General features: G+C 42.2%; 1 protein-coding gene and 1 long non-coding RNA gene across 9 annotated transcripts in view; one reads left to right on the forward strand and one right to left on the reverse strand.

Moving 5' to 3' along the window:
• Positions 1–10,312, forward strand: part of LOC118012325 — a 54,372-nt gene extending 44,060 nt beyond the window's left edge. The window contains exons 2-3 of the long non-coding RNA XR_004679679.1: positions 5,374–5,449; positions 10,233–10,312. This is a non-coding gene — a long non-coding RNA (uncharacterized LOC118012325). The remainder of the gene's footprint in view (positions 1–5,373; positions 5,450–10,232) is intronic.
• RAPGEF4 (Rap guanine nucleotide exchange factor 4) overlaps positions 1–20,896 on the reverse strand; it is a 288,792-nt gene that overhangs the window by 56,418 nt on the left and 211,478 nt on the right. For all 8 annotated transcript variants that reach the window (XR_004679678.1, XM_035007755.1, XM_035007754.1 and 5 more), the window contains 5 exons: positions 8,178–8,262; positions 6,089–6,149; positions 3,877–3,953; positions 3,308–3,454; positions 1,229–1,344 (listed from right to left, as the gene is read on the reverse strand). Coding sequence is in view for 7 of the 8 variants with exons in the window: in XM_035007755.1 (XP_034863646.1) it covers positions 1,229–1,344; positions 3,308–3,454; positions 3,877–3,953; positions 6,089–6,149; positions 8,178–8,262 (486 nt within the window). In the remaining variant the exon portion in view is untranslated. The remainder of the gene's footprint in view (positions 1–1,228; positions 1,345–3,307; positions 3,455–3,876; positions 3,954–6,088; positions 6,150–8,177; positions 8,263–20,896) is intronic.

Below are 20,896 nucleotides of genomic sequence, written 5' to 3' on the forward strand. Positions count from 1 at the left end.
CATTTAACGACTGAGCTACCCAGGAACCCCTGCATACTGTATATAATTACAGTAAGCTTCATGGCTGAAGGCACAAAAGCACTGAAGTGGTCAAGCCAGACCTGATGCCCACTCTACCATGACAAGCTTTGTAATCTTGGGCAAGTAACTTGCTTCTCTGAGCCTAAGTTTTTCCCATCTGTTAAAAGGGAATTGTTGTAAGGATTACATAAAACACGTAAAATACATTATGGCTATTCAATAATATTCTATTTTTTCCCACCTTCTTTGAAAATATGTTGATTCACCCAGATGAAAATGTCTGAGCTTTGGGCTTTTTTAGTCTAAACAGTAAAAATTCATCAGTTACTGTGAGTAGCCTGATTAAAGGGAACACCCCATTTTTGTTGCAAACAAAGGAAAATTACTTGGGAGACATTCTTTTTCAACATATTATTTGGTGACTCTTCTTTAGCTACAGAATTGGTGTTTTTATTATTCCAAGATTGAAGATTAATCTTTACTTTAAAAACAAGATTCTGCAATCTTCTACAATTTCTTAAAGCTACATTTCCTTGTTCTCCTGTCTTCCTATTCGAATGTTGGTACGTTTGATGGGGAAAACAGCCTCATTCGAGAAGTTGCAACAAAAGATGGAACTGAGCGTAGACATCTGAAAAAGGTTCAAGTTAGACAGGGAGCTTGAGACATGGGAAGCAAATCTCCTTTTGATGTTAGCAGGACTGAGTATGGTGAAGGCCAAATGGATGCTTCTGGGCTGCAATCAATAGACTGCCTTATATCTGAAGTCTGGGTTTCCGGCAAAGATGCTCATTCTAATAAGATGAAAACACTTCTTGGGAGATCCTACCCATGAAATTCAAATACCAAAGGAAGGTTCTCATCACCTCGGGGCCTACCCATCCTTTGCACTGCCTGGCGTTCCTATTTCCATTGTTCTCCCCATCTTCTGTTCCAAAGCTATTTCAGTTGAACACGGTATATAGAGAGCATCTGTAGAGTAGGGAAACAGTCTCCTCTGAATTACTCCAGGCAGCACCATGCTCAAAACAGTGCCAGAAATGGATACATTATACTCCACAAGATGTGTGATTAGTCAATAGAGAGAAAAAAGTCACACACACTGCCATCTTCCACAAAAAAGGAGAGCATGCTATTGTAGAAATGATGATACCATGTGAAAAGGTTAATCATAGTCTGGCAATTGCAGTGTTGGATGCAAACCTACTTTTGCTGAGGCTGTGAGTTTCCTTGATTAGAAGCCCTGTTCCCTGCTGGGACCTTCTCCAGCACCAAGACATCTTGGTCATGTTCTTTAAGTCTGACTGTATTCGCCTCAACGTCCTGTAAATACAAATTACACCACATACAGATGCTGCTGTTTTCTCAGACAATGAAAAAAATTTCAAATGCTTCAGAAACTCATTTGGTGCTTGTGATGCTAATTGTTGCATCTACAAATTAAGTCATTTTCAAAGTCAGGGCTGGAATGGTCAGAGAGAGGACCAGATGAGGTTTGAGGCGTGTGGTTTTTAAAACTCTGCTTTTACCCCAGATTCAGAAAAAACAGCCGAGGAGAGAGGATTGTGGTTGTGCTCTGAGAAGCCTTTTGGAGAGGGTGGCATAGCGGAAAGAGAGGAGAGCAAGTGCACTCATCCTTACAAAAATATGTGGCGGGTTTTGCATTCTGACTTTCTTCTGAGGGTGTCATTTTCACACATGTGCACCTTTTCTCTCTCATCAAAAGGCTCTGTTTAGTTTTTAAAAAAATCTGTTTGAAATGTATCAGAAACATTTCTCAGTTATTTTGGCCAATTTTATAAACTGTATCAATAATGATCCTGATCTGATTCTTTCAAAGAATTATTTTTGGCTGAATGGAAATTTTGTGTGTGTAAACTTCAAAGAGTTACGAAAGTTTACCTCTAAATTTTGATGTCATTTAAACAATTAAATTAAAAATCTGAATGTGCTTTTTCTCATCATTTGGTCCCCATGTTAAAAGAAATCAGTTAAGAACCATGTCAAATTCCATGAGGCATTTTTCTCTATATTATTCGATGCGATAATTTTACACTTGATCTTAGCCAAAAGGCCGAGAAGCGATCGATGGGATAATTTTAAATTTAACTTTCTTTGCATTAAGAGAATGCATTCCTAAGACAAACTCTGTTGTCAGAAATTTTGCCGCCAAAGGCAAATGCTTAAGGCTGTGTATGAATAGGTGTTCATACATAAGGAATGGAGAATGACATTGTAAATCATCATGAAGTAATGCCAAAGTACCAGAAAGCACAGAAACTGCATTTAGGACTTCAGGGTAGGATAGAGAAAGATGCTAAGGCTGGAAGAGGCAGGGAGGGAGAAGAGCAAATTGATCCTAGAGGGAACAGTCTCTCAGCCCAAACTCAAGCAGGGGCGGGATGGACTGCAGGCCACCTGAGAGGCCAAGGGTGGTAGGACATCATCATCATCCCCAGCAGGCCACAATCAGCCTTACCAGCCAAAGCTAGGTCATCCCTCCCAAGGGACCAGGGGTTGTGTGTGTGTGTGTGTGTGGGTGGGTGGGTGTGGGTGTGGGTGTGTGTGGGTGCAGTGGGCAAGACCAGGGACCATCTCTTCTCAACATCACCCATGCTCACAAATACTTTAACAAGCTTAGATTAGGCCCATCTGCAGAGCCAACTCTAAGTGTAATTTCATGTCTCCATCACCCCAATTATTCTTCACTTACCTGCTGAAGTCTGAAATTCCTTTAGTACGAATCAATTTGACATAAAGCACTTGAAATGAAAATGCTTGGTTGGAGTAACCATGACTGATGGTAATTCCCACTAACATGTAATCACTCAATAAATCAGGAGAGGGTGTGATGATATGGAAAAGGTTCAAATTTGGGAAGAGACAGGAGGGGGAGACTAAGAAGTTCTAGGATGGAGAAAGGGCTGGGAGAGTGAGGTGGGGAAGGACACAAAATGGCAAAGCTGGAATTGCCAAAGAGAAATGTCTCAGACTTTGACATTTGGCCAAGGCAATCCCTATTTTTCTTTAATTCTCATGGGCCGGTAGGGGTGTGTGTAATGATCTGGCTCAGCATGCATGCATTTGCAGCTTTATTGGAATACCCCTTTTGGGTCACAGAACGCACACCAGCACATTGACCACACCCGATCTATAACGAAGGCTCTTTGTTCCTAGAGCATTCAGTAGTTACAGTACTGCTCGATGAACATCACACTCCAATCCTCACTTGTCTGGCAAAAGGAAAAAGGAGATGCCCCTCCGCCACATTTTGCCTTGGACTCACCCTCAGGATCCGGTTGAAATCCTCCTTGTCTACTCTTAAGAAGTGGCAATTATCTTCTCTCAAGACGATAGAAGCAGCTCTTGGGGCATCATTCACTAGCGCTAACTTGCCAAAGTCATCCCCTTCATGCAGGGTACAGACCACACCCTGGAGGGAGCAGAACATTCCAATGAAGAGGGTCCCTGAATCTGAGCAAACATCCACTCACCTCACACCACAAAATGCTCTTCCCCGCACACACTGTATATATAAATGGACTGCACCCAGGGATGCCAAGGAAAATTATATAATTATATCATAATGTTTTATTTTTTTTCATCGACTAATATGGATTATGGCCTAACTTAAATGTATACATTTTATGTATTTATTTTAAATGTATACACCTCTAGTGTTCAATTCTACTGAGTATAAATTAGATAATTTATGATTAGAGATGCTATAATGTCTTTTCCACGTTGAGTAACAATGTTCTTGCAAGTTTAATTGTAGCACTGCATTGTTAATACTTAGAGCCACACTAGTAAATGGAGCATAATAAAGTTTCAAAAAGAAAAAGATATATATACCTTGCCATAAATGACTACATTCACCGATCCTTTTAGAATAATGTACCAGGAGGTGCCTTCTTCCCCCTGGTTAAACACTAGATACAAAAAGATGAAAAGACTTATGACAAGAATAGAAGCACATCAATATAAATTACAGCTTATCAAATCATCATTTTTAAGTCCTCAGAATTATGCATTTATTCCAGAAGGAAAAAAAAATTACTGGCAAATACTTATTCAGGTGGAATAGTATCTCCTTTTCTATAGAACGTGAAAGGAACAGAAATACTGCACTATTCACTATGCTCTAAAAGATATGAATTTACTAGAGATCAATGCACCAGCAATCCATTTCTTAGAGCAATAAATACACTTTCTCCCACAATTCATCAAAACTTACTATGCTAGAGAAAATAGTTTTTAAAAGTAATCTGACCACAAATGTGAAGTTTGAAAACATGAGAATCAGCACTACATATTGTTTATGGATACATATCTACATATTATTTAAAAATGGGTTGGAATGATGCCCACTACATAAGGGTAGGAGTATGTTGGGGAGGGAAGAAAAGAATGAGATAAAGGAAGAAACAAGGGGTCTTCAATTGTACCTATAATTTCATTCTTTTTTTTTTTTTAAAGATTTTATTTATGTATTTGACAGAGAGAGACACAGAGAGAGAGGGAACACAAGCAGGGGCGGGTGGGAGAGGGAGAAGCGGGCTTCCCGCAGAGCAGGGATCCCGATGCAGAGCTCGATCTCAGGACCCTGGGATCATGACCTGAGCCAAAGGCAGACGCTTAATGACTGAGCCACCCAGGCACCCCTATAATTCCATTCTTTAGAAAATATGAAAAAATGGTATAATGTTAGTGTTTGATGAAGATGAGAAAGGTGCTTGTAATCTCTATTCTTTTTAAAGATTTTATTTATTTAGGAGAGAGTGAGAGAGAGCAAGCAGGGGGAGGGGCAGAGGGAGAGGGAGAGAGAGAATCTCAAGCAGACTCTAAGCTGAGTGTGGAGTTCTGATGCAGGGCTCCATCTCACAACCCTGAGATCGTGACCTGAGCCAAAACCAAGAGTCGGACACACAACCAAGGCACCCAGATGCCATATTTAAATATTTTATTTTTAATAAAATGAAAACAATCAGGAGTTTGAATGAAAAAAATAAATGGGAAGTTGTAAGTCATCAGGGATGATAAAAATAAAAAATATTAAAGTGAACCTTTAAAATGTAAAGAAAAAACATTCTTACTAAAATAAATATCCATGTTAGGGATACCACTTTTGATGACTGAAAGTAAAACATTTTGAAATGTAATTTTTATAACTTTTTGCTTTTATGATTCATGTTCCTGCTTATTTGACTAACACAGTCTGAAGAAAGGGCAAGGTTTTCCAAAGAACATCTCTTGAAAAGTTAACAGGTGTCCATTTAAAAAGGTGTCCTATGTTTCACTAAGTTTAAAAAGTGTCAGTTTAAGTGAAGTGAACATTTTTCTTTACTGCAGAACTTCTGAGAACCTTAGTGTGCTGATGTGTCTTCTGATTCTCCACGGGAGATTAGAGAAGGCGGCATTTCCTGACGTGAGTAGATCATGAACCATGTTTGTCAAGAGTGCGAATTTTGTAGAGCTTGGGGAAGATGATGGCCTAAACAATTTTGTTCACATTTATTAATATCAAATTTCAACTTCTTGCTTCCGAATACCAGCACAGAACTAAACAACTTGGATTCTGGAGAGATAATGATATACTAGCATTGCCTTAGTATTTGGGGGCGAAGAAATCCTCTCAGGCTTGGAGCTGATAGTGGAAGTGAGAGAAGAAAAAGCAAGCAGGGTCGTTTATCGCTCTAACTAGGGATCTCGAGAGACAGACTTGTTCTCCGAAAACCAAACTGAAGTCATTGTGCAAAGGTCCTGCATAGGGTCCTTCCCTGATGAAGTCACTGCCCCCCCCACCCCAAACACTGCCTTGAGTCAGCAGGGAGCAAGTGGGGACTCAGGCCGGCAAGAGTTACCAAGCTGGTACCAGAAAACCCCTGTGAAGCCATGGAACGGATGCATGCTGAGAAGAAACGCAGGTCCCCGAGAAACTAAACCGCCACATGACATCCTGCTAAGTGTGACGTGGGCCCAAACAAGGAAAGCATTTGCACTCAGGTTCCCCTGGCCTGTGCTTGCGAGAGGCTCACCAGGCACAGTGTTCATTATGTTTACTTACACACAGTTCCTCCTTTGGCATGAGACTCAAAAATGAGAACACCTGCTAACTCCCGTTTCACCTAGGGGAAAAAGAGAAAGAATTTGGAAAGGGCAGATTTGGGGGGGGGGGGCTTGTTCTCTTTCCAAGCAGTACCGACTGTACCCTTCTGCCCACACAGCCATCCCCCACTTTGCTGGCAGCTACTCTCATCTAGAACCACTTTCACTAAATTTGCCACCAGATTCTTACGGCTCTGACAAAAGCTATTTTGTAGGCTCATACAAGACAATCTCCCCAGAAGCCATTTAAAACATGACCTCCCACGTATGAACTAGCAAGTTTCTCTGCCAGTCGCGTCCGTCTTGGGTGAGAAGGTGAGAACATCTACAATATCACAGGACTCTGTTGCTAAGAGAGGCTCTTCCTTACATCACACATAATGCATCGCTACCCACGTGTTGGAAAAGTCAGTATCTCAGAGGTGAATAACTAAGCCTAAATGTGTGAGCGGATTTATATTCCTACATAGCTAGTTATTTTATTTTATTTTATTTTATTTTATTTTTTTAAAGATTTTATTTATTTAACAGAGAGAGACATAGCGAGAGCAGGAACACAAGCAGGGGGAGTGGGAGAGGGAGAAGCAGGCTTCCCGCAGAGCGGGAAGCCCGATGTGGGACTCGATCCCAGGACCCTGGGATCATGACCTGAGCCGAAGGCAGACGCTTAACGACTGAGCCACCCAGGCGCCCCATAGCTAGTTATTTTAAAATTCTAAATTATGGTCCCAAATTCTGGCTCTATCTTCCTAAGAACGAAGTGACCTGAGAATTTCCCACAGTGCCTGGGGACCCAGGGTTTGAGCCAGAAGAGGAGACTCCCCACAGTCCTCTCAATTCCACCAAGCTGGGCAAGTCACAGCAGGAGCATGCTGGGAACCTGGAGCACAGGTAGGGAAAAGGAGTCTCCCCTCCCTTCCCTCTACAGCATGATGAACTCATGATGCCTACACGGGCAGGGGCACCCCAGCTGAGGCGCCCAGGCATTAGACCTATCCCCACCCTAATGGACAGAGTGAGGATGACAAGGGCAATGGTGTGTGGGAAGCAAGCTTCTAGATCCCCAGGAGTGCAGCAGAGAGGAATGGGAAGGCGGCTCCATCTGAGTTGAAGCGGGAAGGGTTTGGAGCCCTTTGCTTGGAGCTGTGGCAAAGCAAGCTCCTCACCGCTCTCAGGAGACCTGACCCCCACCCCCACCGCCCCACCCCCCACCCCCACCCCCACCCAGTACCACAGGCACTGCAACCAAGTGATGGCACAACGCCACCTAGTGAGCTGGGAATGAAAGGCAAATTAGGCATGGAGATGTTGCCGAGGGGCCTTCGATAGGATCTGTGAACACTGAAACAACTTCTATTTACCATTGTTATTGAGTTATTAGCATATAGGAGACTTGCGTTACCTGGAAATCACATTCCTGTATTCCTCCTATGGGAAGAAGTGTTTCTGTCCCTATTCAGAGGCCAAATTTCTGTCCACTGCCTTCCTAAATAACCTAATCGTGTAACCGTCCAGAGTCTGATATAGCACTGAGGCCATTTTTCACTAGTGGGAACTGCTACGGGGCTCTAAAACATTTGAAGCAATGTTCTCTCGAACCCTCCGCTTCCTCTCAGTAGGGCAGCAAACCCGGGCAGAGCTGACCCTGTGGGCCAAGACAGGCCATCTTGATGTCTCTCTTTCCTCCTTCCGGCTCTCTTATTTCACGGAAGGGTCTCAGAGCTCCTCTTAAGGCCTAGTTCTCTTGTCTAACCAAGATTCAGGCTTGGAAGGATGAAGTACATTCTTCAGTCCCACTCACTTATACTGCTTTAGGGTTTAGGGCACATGGACAACTACTAACAACGTGAAAATAAGTGATCCCATTTTGGGATTGTTCTTGGGTATAACCTCCTTAGCATCTGATGAGGGAGAGTAGGGGTGATTTATGAGGTAGAATTCAGGCATTCCTTCACCACCACCCCCATACCATAATACTCTTCTCCGCTGCTAACAGGGCATTTACCACTCCCACCTCCCTGACCATGCTCAACTAGGAGACAACTTACTGTGGTAGAAAGATGAGATAAGGCCTTAATGTGAATGAGCTCTTCATAGATAATCTCTAGGTCATCCACGGTCCTCTGGCCAGGTCTACAAAGAAAAAAAGTAAAAAGAAAACAATGAGAAAAAAGTCATTGCAAAAGCTTGAAATATAGAAATGGATTCAGTGATCAGTAATGTGTTTAGGGGATTTCTTAGGAGAAATCTCTGCAAAAAGATACTGACAAAGGGAAAGATCATGCCATTATAATCCCTAAAAGAATTTTTGAAATGAATGTGTTCCTTGATGGAAGGATGTGCATACAGTACTCTTCCCCTCCAATCTTCCCTTCCAATCCAAGTGGAAGAATAATTCCACTCACATTATAGTTGGTAAACTTATCTCTCACTTCGTGATGATTGCTCTAAAAATTGCTTTTCATTGTCATCTGAATCAATAACTACAAAACTTGTCTTTTAACAAACTAGGAACAATTGATTTCATCAACTAGATGATTGATCCAAATTCCTTGGGATCCTGTGTGATGTCTTAGCCTAACAGAATAAAGCTCCTGCCACTACTGTTTTGGGTTATGTAATCTGCTTCTAGCGTAAGGCTCAAATAGAAGGTTAATATAGACTCAACATTTTCTCACCTGTCCCTGAGGAAATGAGGGCATGAGATGAGCAGAGCCCCTGGGATTAGTAAGAAAGGGAGAGAAGGAAGGTATACACTCTCATTTTCCAAAATCTGTTCCGTGGATGACCAGTCTTCCATAAGATGTCAATCAGTGTTGTATCGAAAGTTTTTTTCTATAAATTATTATAAAACTAATTTCTAATAACCTGCCTCTAAGGATAGGATATGAGGGTGTTATGGACATTTTGGCATGGGAGGACTGAGTGGATTCCTAATCATCTTTCTTGTCTGTGATTATTCTGCAATCACTAATAGTGTTTAATTATACACCAATGATAATTGATATGATTGGTCAATAATTTGGGTTTTTACTGCTCTCTGCAATATAATTCGAAGCCCTGGCAAATATGTTTTTGAAACTTAAAAACAAACAAATGGGCTATTAATTCTCAAAGTGCTATGTGGATGGACAGGCAGCATTTACTCTCAGCTAATTGGGGCAGTCATATATGTTACCTACTATATAACCATCAGTCCATTTGATGTATTTTGTCCTAAAATTTCAATAATTTATGATATTCCTTAATGTTACTCTATGTTAAATATTTAAACCTTAATGAGCTAATGATGGTGTTTCATCCTTAATTATGTTACATTTTATTTATTTTTATTTTTTTAAAAGATTTTATTTATTTATTTGATAGAGAGAGAGATAGCGAGAGCAGGAACACAAGCAGGGGGAGCAGCAGAGAGAGAGGGAGAAGCAGGCCTCCTGCTGAGCAGGGAGCCCAATGTGGGGCTCGATCCCAGGACCCTGGGATCATCCTGGCAGATGCTTAACGACTGACCCACTGAGGCGCCCCAATTACGTTACATTTTAAAAAGTGTTCCGTGTTCAAATAAATTTGGGGGTGTTGGTGTGCTGGACAGAGCACTAGATTTTGAGTCCAAAGATCAAGTTTTAACCTCAGTGCAACCACTCACCAGCCATGTGACATTAGTGTCACTCTCATCTGTAAATTGGGGACAATACCTTCCTGAGAGAGGTGTGAGAGCTAAAGAAGTAGTGAATGTGAAGGTACCTGCATATTATTTAAGTGGAAAAAAAAAAAAACCCAGAAAAGTGATATTCAAAGCTCAAACCCTTGTTTAAGAAGTTAAACAAACTTACAGATAAAGTATGAAATTTGGGTCAGCAAATTACATCTGAAACTTTGTGAGTTATTGGATAAGTAGTCTGAGCAATCAAAACTGAGTTGTAAACATTCTAAAATAATTGACTGGATTAAATAATTTTGCAACCATATTATATATATAATATGAGGGACTTGACAGATCAAGTGTGGCTAACTGGAGGAAGAAAGCTCTTTGCATACCTTGCACATTACCTTCTCAAGGGCAGCTTTGACATGAACCAAAGAATGTGATCTTTCTTTTACAGCAACAACAGAGGATATGTTTCCTAATCCTGACTATTCAAAGGAACAGGTATTAAATCCATGACCCAGGGGGATGCCAGGCAGCTTCACCTCCTGTGAAGGATCACTACTGAAGGACACAACTGTGCACCAATCCAGTGCTTATGGATGGAACTCAGGAAGTATGAGACCCAAAGACACCGAAGAGAAAGCTATCGCCATGGGGACTCTCGGGAAGCCAGGCCTTCTTAGTAAGGGGCCTAATCTACTACTTGACTTAGACCTGGGGATTTTGAAACTGGGACCCTTGGGGATTTAAAAGTCAATTGAGTCACCTCAGTCCATCTACCAGGATAGAGGCAGCTAACGTGAAAGTCTCAGGTCGGCATAATAGGATTATGGCTCTTCAGCAGGAGGAGCAGCCCTGCGGTTCCTGCTACTTGACATCAGCTGCAAATAGCACGGACCCTCCTAGAAGCCTGGCTAAAAGGGAAAACAGTTGCCAAGTCTCATTCTCACCACCATGGGGAGGAAGAAAACTCAGCTGGGAAAAGAAAAGGTTGGAATTTAGCTCTGAAATCTTGACAGATTCAAAGTTTTGGGAGATCTCTGAGTTTAGGAGAAGTGTTTACAATATTATTGATGTGAACTCCATACTGATCAACTCTTAGAGATTAAAATAAAAGCACTGCCTTTAGAATCTATAAATCCCATATAGAACTGATTATGTATGCCAACTATACTTCAATAAAAAATAAAATGAAAACAGTTCTATTTCATCCAAGAGTTAAAACCTATGATGAAGAACGCTGTCAGATCCTCGATGCAGCATTGGACACAGTGGTTCAAGGCTGCCTTTGAGCCATTCTGGGTCATCTTAGGATCTGCACCGGAGTGTGGCAGAGGAGAGGTGAAGATGGTAAAGCATTTAAAGAATTTTTGCAATCTCTTCAACTCCCTGCTGCTCTACACCAGCCGCTGAGCACTGCCCGGAGCTCCCATCTTCCGTATCCACCCCCCCCCCCTCCTGCTTTTCTAAGTGTTTCTTCTTGTGCCTTCTCTGGTCTATTGTTCTTTCGTTCACTTCCTGAGTTGTGCTATGCTCCAAGATTCTGCTGTCAGCTCTGTGCTCAGTGTGTTCTCCCTTCTCTCCCTGGGGAAAACCCCCCAATTTTCATCTATGTAATGCTGAGACCTAAATCTTTATCTTCAAACAATGCTGTTCCTGAGCTCCAAGAGTTTCCTGACCATCTCCTCCCAGATAAGCCACAGGTACCACGAGCTCAGTCGGTCCAGAAAGCCTCCCTCATCATCCTACAAGGCTCTGTGAAGACAGATCTCAATCTACTTTTCCGGACTCCTCTGTCTGCCCTCTCTTCACTCCTTACCTCACGGCTCTGCTCTCTGCTCCAACCATACCAGACACCTCTGCATTCCTCTCACATGTAAGGCTTTTTTGTGCCTCCATGACCTTCCACATGCTTCTCTCTTTGCTATATTTTGTTCTGCTGCAAGCCCGACTCAGATGTCATCTCTCCTAGCTAAAATTGGTCCTCCCACCCTTATTCTTCCATGACACATGGTCCTACTGCTGTGGTAATTACAACAAACTGTCAAGAATGCTTAAAATATCCATAACTCTAGTCTGCTCTTCTCAAGAGAAGCAGCATCTGGTCGTGCAAAGGGCACTGGATTGGAGATCTAAATCAGGAACTTCCTAGCGATGTGATTGGCATAATGCCTTGTTTCTGCATCTGTAAAATGGGAATAATACAGGGTTGTCATAAAGATTGAATGAGTTAATATACACAAAGTATTGATACACTGGAAATATAGCACAAGCACAGGATGGCATTATTACCAGCTCATCAGGTGAATGAACACACATGTTCTTACAATTCATGCTGAATTCAGGGTCTGCCCAAGGAAGAAGGCAGCAGTATCGTGGATTAGTCCTTGTTCTGTGGCCTGAGGGAAATAGGGGCTTGTGCTCTGCTGTCCTTCCTAATGCAGGTCAAGTCAGATGAGGTGCCCATGACACAATTCACTTTTGATATGGCACATGTTTGTGTCATGGCAGATAGTTAATAATGGTGGAAGGAGACAGGATGAGAATATTGAACTTCACCTCTTACTCCAAATCCCCTAAGATGATAGAAAAGACGTATTTTCTACAGGATTATAGATTTTATTCATCCAGTTGTGAGGAGGAAATTACCATGTTAGACCAGCAGAAGTCATTCAGTCTAACTAAATCAAGTCAGTGGTAGCCTGGAGAGAGGCGACCATCGAAGACCAAGCAGTACTTGTGGGGCTCAGCCCTTTTTGGCCATATTTTTATCTGCCATACTAATGGTCTGATGGGAAAGGTATTTTAAAATCCAAAAGAGCACTGAAAACAAACATGCATCACCATCACCACAAACCACAAAATAGTACCATGGCCAGACCAGAGAGTTTTAGGAATTCTTGGGTGACAGCAAGCAGAGAGGAATAAAATGTCTGAGAAATGACTGGAAGCCACCACAGCTCCATCCTCACAGAAAACTACCACGGGAGGAAGACAACAGACAAGACAAGGGCAGGAGAGGGTCAGAGTGGTTCACCCACAGAGGCTTCTCTCAGGTCTGCGGGCCATCGGCTCTCTTTCCCACGCCCCACACGGGGCACGAGGCAGTGCAGAGTTTCCAGCCAGGCTCAAACTTGAGACCTGCTCTGCAAGACAAGTGCCCGGGGAGGAGCCCGACAGAGAAGCCCCGGGCCCTCCTGCCCGGCACAGAGGATGAAAAGGAGCAGCAGCTCTCCCAGGAGCGAAATATCCAGAAAGGCTCCATTCCCGGGAAATCCTCCCTGGTCTGGCAACGAGGGGGAGGAAGGGAGGTGGCTTCGGCTGGCCTGCTTCCCCGTGTGCCTCTCACAAAGCAAAGCCCGCCCGGCACCCCGGCCCCTACTGCCTTCGGGGGGCCGCTCTGCTGGGGGGGCGGACCGCACCTGCGCAGAAACCCACGTGGCGGCCCCCTCTACCCACTGCGCCTCCATTCATCAGTAACCAGTACAGAGAAGCAAACACTTCCACCAGCTCCTTCTCCAGGAGAAGCCCACGGCAGCTATCTGAAACAGAATGGAACAAAGCCTCAAAACAGTTTAGCCTCCGAGTCCTAAATAACACTCAAAATGAAAGGGAAAAAAGAAAGAAAAGAAAGACACAACCCCGTGGTCTAACGTGCTCAATGTAATCACAGGGCAAGCCACTGTCATTTGGCCATCCACCCAGGTAGCTGTGAACTTTTCGGTCCTGTTTATAGCACATGTTTTAATGAGGTGACAGAAGTCAGGACTGCAAGGTGTGAGCGGACTTACTCTAAAAAATGAGTATATTCCCAGTTAGGAAAGCCACAAAAGCATTTGTGAGAGGTTTGCTGCAAGCAAACTCACTGATGTTCCCGGAGCCTCAGCCTATGTCAGGACTGCAAGTGGAGGGAAGTCCCAGGGAGGAGGTCAGCGGCAGCACGAGTGGCCAACCTCTACCCACCAGAGTGAATCACAGTATGAGCCCCTCTCCTGCCCCAGGTGGATCTTCCAGCTTGTGGCAGTGAGGAGGGAGAGCCAACCCGCCTCTCCCAAGCCGCCAGCTCAGAGCTGCTGTGCCATCTAGTGTCTCAGGAAAGACTCACCTCTCTACTCTTGATCTTGATCTACAGCCCCCCCCCCCCCACCCCCGCCCCAAAGGGCACCTGATAACAACTACAAGTGAGCCTTCCCCACCACAATCACTGAACAAAGTCACATTTTAAAAGCGGGTTTCTCATGGCAAACAGTGGCATTAAGCACCTCTCATGCTTTGGTCTTTACGGGGGTGACAGGGAAAAAATGGAGAAGAGATCCTGCAAATCAGACCCCAGCCTGTTCAAACAGTAATGAAAGGGTCCCAAGGACTGAAGGCAATTTGGCTTTCAAGAGTCAAGGGAACACTGTGCCCCAAGCAGGAGGAGGGAACTCCCATGCACCTTCACAGAGTAACCTATGAGGCTGGGGAAGTGAATTGACTCTCTAGCTGCTCTGAGTGGCAGCCGGTGAATGTACCTGGTCTTTACTTGTCCTTCTCCAGATGTCACAGGGAGAGATATTAGGCATCCCTGCTTCTTTACAAATCTGCGTGGTGCCACATTGATGTGGATTTGTCGGATCCTGCTGTGGAAAGGCCTAGTTTCTGCAGGGGATGCATTCTGGCAGCAATGTCTAGTTACAGACAAGATAATAAATGGGGATGGATGGAGAAGCAGTTTATACATTAAAGGATGGGAGGGCTCAGGTGATATTGGAAGCTGCTGGTAAATACAGTTTTATCAAGGAATTTATCAAGGTCGGAGACAGAGCTCCTCAGTTATTGGAACATGGATAAAATGAGGGATTTGTCCAGACACCAAGCTGCACTTTGGTGTGGCCAGTGGTAAAATATGCCGGAGAGAAAGTAAATAACCCAGTTCTTCTAGACCTGTTGTCTAGTAGACCTCGTCCCTGGTACGTGGGGAAAATACCCAGAAAAGTCAATGTTATAAATATCTAGTAAGCCATGGTCATGCTTCAAAATAAAGGAAATGCTTTATTATTTTTTTTTCTGAGGGGTGGGGTGGGAACACTTTATTTTTCTTGCAACACTCCACTTCATTCCACCTGACTATCCAGCTCATAAGTCATTTCTCAAACTTGGATCATGTTCCAACACTCTTAAGATCTTGAGATCTCACCTCTTCCACTTCACTTAAAGGAAGTTTGGTGTCACTACCCACCCTCTTGTCTAAAAAACCAACGGAACATGCTTCTTTTCTTCACCTCCCAGTACCCTTGCTTAAGAGATAGATATTCAGTGTTAGAGCCATTCCAGGAACCTGGTGACTGGACATTTGAAGTGTCCTGCCCTGCTCCATCTGCTCACTTTCCTGCCACACCACCGCCCCTTCACTTTATCTTTAACCCAGAAAAGAACATTTTAAGTTTACTTCAGATGAAAGTAGGCATTTTTTAGTTCTGATAGCAATGCCTGGGTACATGGGGATTCTTTCCTTCTTTGTGAGGTTAGAAATGAATACAGTCTACCACTGCAGTCAAGGGCAGATGCTTTATGAATATTTCTGAGAAATGAATTCATCTCCATCAGGATATGGGGTAAGTTTCCATAATTAAAGCCCCTGAGTGCTAAGTGTTTTTAGGACAATGTAATTTAAGGTTTTTCATGTTAAGAAATTGAATATGTCCCCCCCCCAAAGAAACTGAATATGCCCAACATTCTTCCAGCAAAAGTGGTTACTACAGGGACACGCTAGAAGTTTAAAGTTAAACCTTTGAAAAGGTGCAAGTAGAAATATTTTCCTTTAAAACACCTAAGCAGCAAGTTGAGAAAAACAACTCTGGATGGCATCAGATAGGATAGCTACTTGCTTGCCTTTGTGTATGATTGTATATATATATATATATATATATATAATGGTAGAAAATGCAGACTTTTTTTTTTTTAAAAGATTTTATTTATTTATTTGAGAGAGAGAGAATGAGAGACAGAGAGCACGAGAGGGAAGAGGGCAGAGGGAGAAGCAGACCCCCTGCTGAGCAGGGAGCCCGATGTGGGACTCGATCCCAGGACTCCAGGATCATGACCCGAGCTGAAGGCAGTCGTTTAACCAACTGAGCCACCCAGGCGCCCCGAAAATGCAAACTTTTTTGAGGAGGTGCTGTGTAGATGGATTATTGCTTTTTCCTTGCAAAAATTAATTCTTAATTAATCAGAGACAGAGGGATTATCCATATTTCTTTGGATTTCACTCCTCATTCAGTAAACACACTAGAGAGGACAAAGTTGAAGCAACCTAATAGAGGAAAGAATATTCTTTGTGGAAAAAAAAGGAATGAAACTGGATTTGGAGTAAGCAGACATGTGAACTCGGAACCTAGTTCAGCCACATACACTTCTGTGTGATGTTGAGGAAGGAACTTGACATCTACTAAGCTCAAGTTCTTCACATGTAAATGGTGGATAATAACATAAGTCCTGCTCGTTTCATAGAGTTGTTCTGAGGTTCAAGGATGGGAGGTATAGAAGGTCACTATATAAACTACATAGTGTGATTCATCTATTAATGATTAAGTTTTGTTTGTATCCTGGCTAGTGAGTTGATGTGAATATTTTTCTAAGTAGATGATAACACCTGTATTCCATTCAGGTCTATAAGATAATAATTGAGTAAGATGAGATTAGTCTGTAATAATTATTTTTAAATCAAGTACCCATGATATCTTTCCTCATTGATACTCTAAGAATAAACCCAGGAGGCCATTTTGAATCCTTTTTGGCCCAAGAAAGGTGGCAGACCACAGTAAAGAAAACAGATTCTGGAGCCAGACAGACCTGTACCAAATCCTGAGTCCAACACAGGCAGGTGATTTAACCTATGCCTGTTTCCTAATCCATAAAACGGGGATGATATTAATAACTACCTCACAGTTCTATTGGAAAAATTGAATTAGATCATTGTTGAGCATAGTCCCTAGCATATGTGTGCTCAATAAATGTTGGCCTTTTTTAAGATTTTATTTATTAATTAAATAAATACAATTGCATTTCCTTTTCTGTTTACAATCTGTTTGTGAAGTTGGGAGAGGGTAAGCAGGTATTATTAAACTTGCTTTATAATTTAAGAGATTTGTAATCTGGAGATGTTAGGTACTTTTTAGTGATTTGGTAAGACTAGAATCCAGGGCTCTGGAGCTCAGTCTTACCTTCACTTTATTTAGCAGTCTCTTGGGTCAAATGCATGTATCTCAAATGCTGTCATTAAATTCTCAGAGCAAGACATGTATCATATAACCTCACTGATACGAGGAATTCTTAATCTCAGGAAACAAACTGAGGGTTGCTGGAGTGGTGGGGGGTGGGAGGGATGGGGTGGCTGGGTGATAGACATTGGGGAGGGTATGTGCTATGGTGAGCGCTGTGAATTGTGCAAGACTGTTGACTCACAGATCTCTACCTCTGAAACAAATAATACAATATATGTTAAAAAAAAAAAAAAGAAGAAGATAGCAGGAGGGGAAGAATGAAGGGGGGGAATCGGAGGGGGAGACGAACCATGAGAGACGATGGACTCTGAAAAACAAACTGAGGGTTCTAGAGGGGAGGGGGTGGGAGGATGGGTTAGCCTGGTGATGGGCTAGTTAAAGAGGGCACGTTCTGCATGGAGCACTGGGTGTTATACACAAACAATGAATCGTGGAACACTACATCAAAAACTAATGATGTAATGTATGATGATTAACATAACAATAAAAATTTTTTTTAAAATCTCAAAATAGAATTAATTTTTAACCTCAAAGAACTCAATATCTGGCATTGTGTCCTTAGCCTCAGCATTCTCCATAGATAGCAGAGAAACCTACCTACTGCAAAGTTGCCCATCCACACCTCCCATAAGGTTCTTCAATGGTGCCCCAAATGGCTATAAAATAATATCCAGTGCACAGAGAGTGCATAGCAGAACCCCCTCAATCTGACCTGGGCCTAACTCTCCAGTCACATTTACTAGCACGCTTGGTCTGGGCCTTCATTTAGTGTGAAATAGCTTATTGTTCCCTGCTGGAACTTTCCTGACATCTTTCTGGCTCCAGTCCCACCCCTGCACTCCTGTCAAGCTAGGAGTTCTTTCTTTGTTCCGGGAAAAAGAGCACTAAAATATTATTTTTTTGCTGCTGTTAAGAAAGGGCTTGAGAATGAATCTAACATCCAACAAGGACTGACTAAATGTATTAGGGACATTCAGAGGGTTGACTACTATGCACCTATTAAAAATCCTATCCTTGAAGAATATTTAAGGTTAAGGGAGAATACCACAATACACTATTAAGGGCAAAAAGTTGGGAATTGAAAAATAACCAGAGGAACATGCACCAAAATGCTGATAATTATCTCTGGGAGATGTGATTGCAGGTGTTATTTATTTTTCTTTAACTCTTTTCAGTAGTTTCCAAATTTTCTACAATGAACACATTGACTTTAACAATAAAAAGTCATTAAAATCTTGAGGTAATCTTATAATGAACCCTACACTGTAAATGGGCAGTACATCCATCTTCCCCTCTCCCAAATCTGAATCTCAGTGGCAGTAATCCAGTGGTTGGCTGCTTGGGCACGTAAACATGAGGGGTAAGTAGTAAATTGCCTTCATAGGGGAGAGGCAACAAATCCAAACCCAAGAAATGGCCCACTTAATGCAATCATTTCTTCTGGTAAATTCTACAAGCTTTCACTTAGGGCACAGCAATCTTTCCAGAAAAAAACAAAGGCAAAGTTTGCCATGCAGTGAAAGAAAAGATTCACAATGGATTTCTTATTTCATAAAGATTAGGATCTTTAAGTCATGTTTCTCTTTTCATCTGATTTGCATTTGAGGATGAATTTCGTAACTTTGAACATTTCTTGGCATATCCCAACAGAAATCAAAACCCTAGGCATCACTGATTTTAGGCTTGCTAATCTGGGCTCCCCTGAGGAAGCAAATTTCCCTGTAATTATCAGGATTTCAAATTTCACACCCTCAAAAACAGTTTGGACAGATAAAGACCCTATTAAAACAGGCTCTACTAATATGGAGAAAATAAACAGCCTCTCAAATGCCCTCTAGAGCAAGTGTGTGGAACAGCAGGTGGGGGCTGCCTTAATGCAGCCAACTGACCCAATTAACAACCCACTCTCACTGCGTGTTTTCTCCTATCACTTAATCATCCAAATTGTTTCCTTTTAAACTTATGCCCTATAGCATATGTTAGAAAATATTAATTTATCACATGAAATAAATGAACTCAACTTTCTGAGTTACTCGCTCATTTGGAAAATTCCAGAATCTGCCAAGAATTCTGTGTGTGTGTGTATTGTGTGTGTATATATATGTGTGTGTATAGAATATTGTGTATATATATATACACGTATATATATGTATTCATATATCATATCTTTGTTACACATATTTTACATATTTATATACTATTTCTTTGTTTTATGTATCTATATATCCCCCCCCCACCCCTTCTGCTTAGGCCAACTAACTTATCCCTTTCTCAACTAGTTAAGCTTCCAGGCTTTGGGGGAATTTCAGAATTGCAGACCTACCTAGAACTAGATTTGGCAAATGGCATCCACTTCATTTCCCTCCCATCTTTAGGCTGGTTTCGGACAGACCATGCTAAACAGTGGGACATCATCTCTCACTTTACTTGGAAGAAGAGGTTGAGAGGCATGGACGACGATCAGAGCCCTTTGTGTTCTTGAAGCTTCTTTATCCAGCGGGCCCCCGAGCTTATAAGATCCTGCTTACCTGGTCACTCTACATCTTTTTCCCCTTGGCCCCCTATCCAAAGTCTCTGCTCAAAGGTAAGCAGAAGGAACATTTCTATTGGCAAGGGGCTCCACTGTATCTCCTTGCTGTAGGGTAACCTCTTGTTTTTAGACTTATAAACAAAGCAGAATCAAAACAATTAGCTCCAAGAGCTCATTTGAAGTTTGATGGCCCTGCCTGCGAGCTGCGACAGCAGCACCATCAAACTGTCATTGTTCTATGGTACTTGCCCCCCAGTGCCATTCAGGTCTGAACCTGTGAAACCAGGATGGGCATTGTGAGTCACTCTGCCTGCCACCACATAAAAAGCTAATTTCACATTCAGAATGTATGTTTTTTTTTTTCAATACCAATAGCAACAAGAGTATGCCAAAAAATTTCCCCTGAAGCTCTATTCTGTTTTTTAAACTACAGAACATTCTTTCATAGTTTGACAGCTAAAATGCTGCAGTTAATGTAATAAACAGAGAATTTTTCTAAGTAGCCTGTCAAAACAAGTGACACTTTTTTTTTTTTTTTTGGTAGCGAGTCTCAGATTCAGAACAATGGGAAGTACCTTTCAAAGCAACATCTTCATTATACAATCAAATTCTCAAAGTAATCTTCTCATCAAAGAATATTGTGTTATTTCTTTCCCAGTAATTATCAGAGTTCTGCAGCCTCTCTGGCAGTGGTGACTATTATAAAATGCAGCTGTGCTGAATTAAAAAAATTGGGGGGTCCTGCCCCGGTCGATATGGAGCCAATACATCATGCCTCCACATTTCCTAATGACTTGGCTGTCTGGGCAGTAAAAAGTCAACATTTCCAGGACCTTTAAACATGCCCTCAAGTTTCCAGGAGCAAAGTGCTCAGCTGGTCTCTTTAAGGATAGCAGTGATACTGGCAATTCTTGATCAACTAAGTGTATTTTCTTTCCACTTAAATAAAATAAAGTTGAAGCTCCAACAGTTATTATCGGACTCCCCCCACCCCCCAAAAAGTGTGTATGTGTATGTATAGAATTTGAAAGTCTGTCCCCCCAAATTAGATTCTTTCTTCATCACTTTCCTATTTCTTCGGGGCTGTCATTCCAACAGAAAGAAAAAGAATACTGAGTCAGAAGAACTACCAGCTCGATTCTAATTTTGTAAATTTCATAAAACCTGGAAAGACGGGGAAGTCCCAAGGACACCCAAATGATGTGTCTTGGAATACTGGTGAAACCTGTACTTTCCAGTGATTGACTGGAAAAACCCAACCTCTGGAAAGTAGTTTTCTCTGAAGAATCTTTGGGCTGCCAAGGATCATGCAATTCAGTGCTG

The sequence above is a fragment of the Mirounga leonina genome, unplaced genomic scaffold (genome assembly GCF_011800145.1).
Source record: "Mirounga leonina isolate KUSES-001 unplaced genomic scaffold, KU_Mleo_1.0 Mir_151, whole genome shotgun sequence".
NCBI lineage: Eukaryota > Metazoa > Chordata > Mammalia > Carnivora > Phocidae > Mirounga > Mirounga leonina.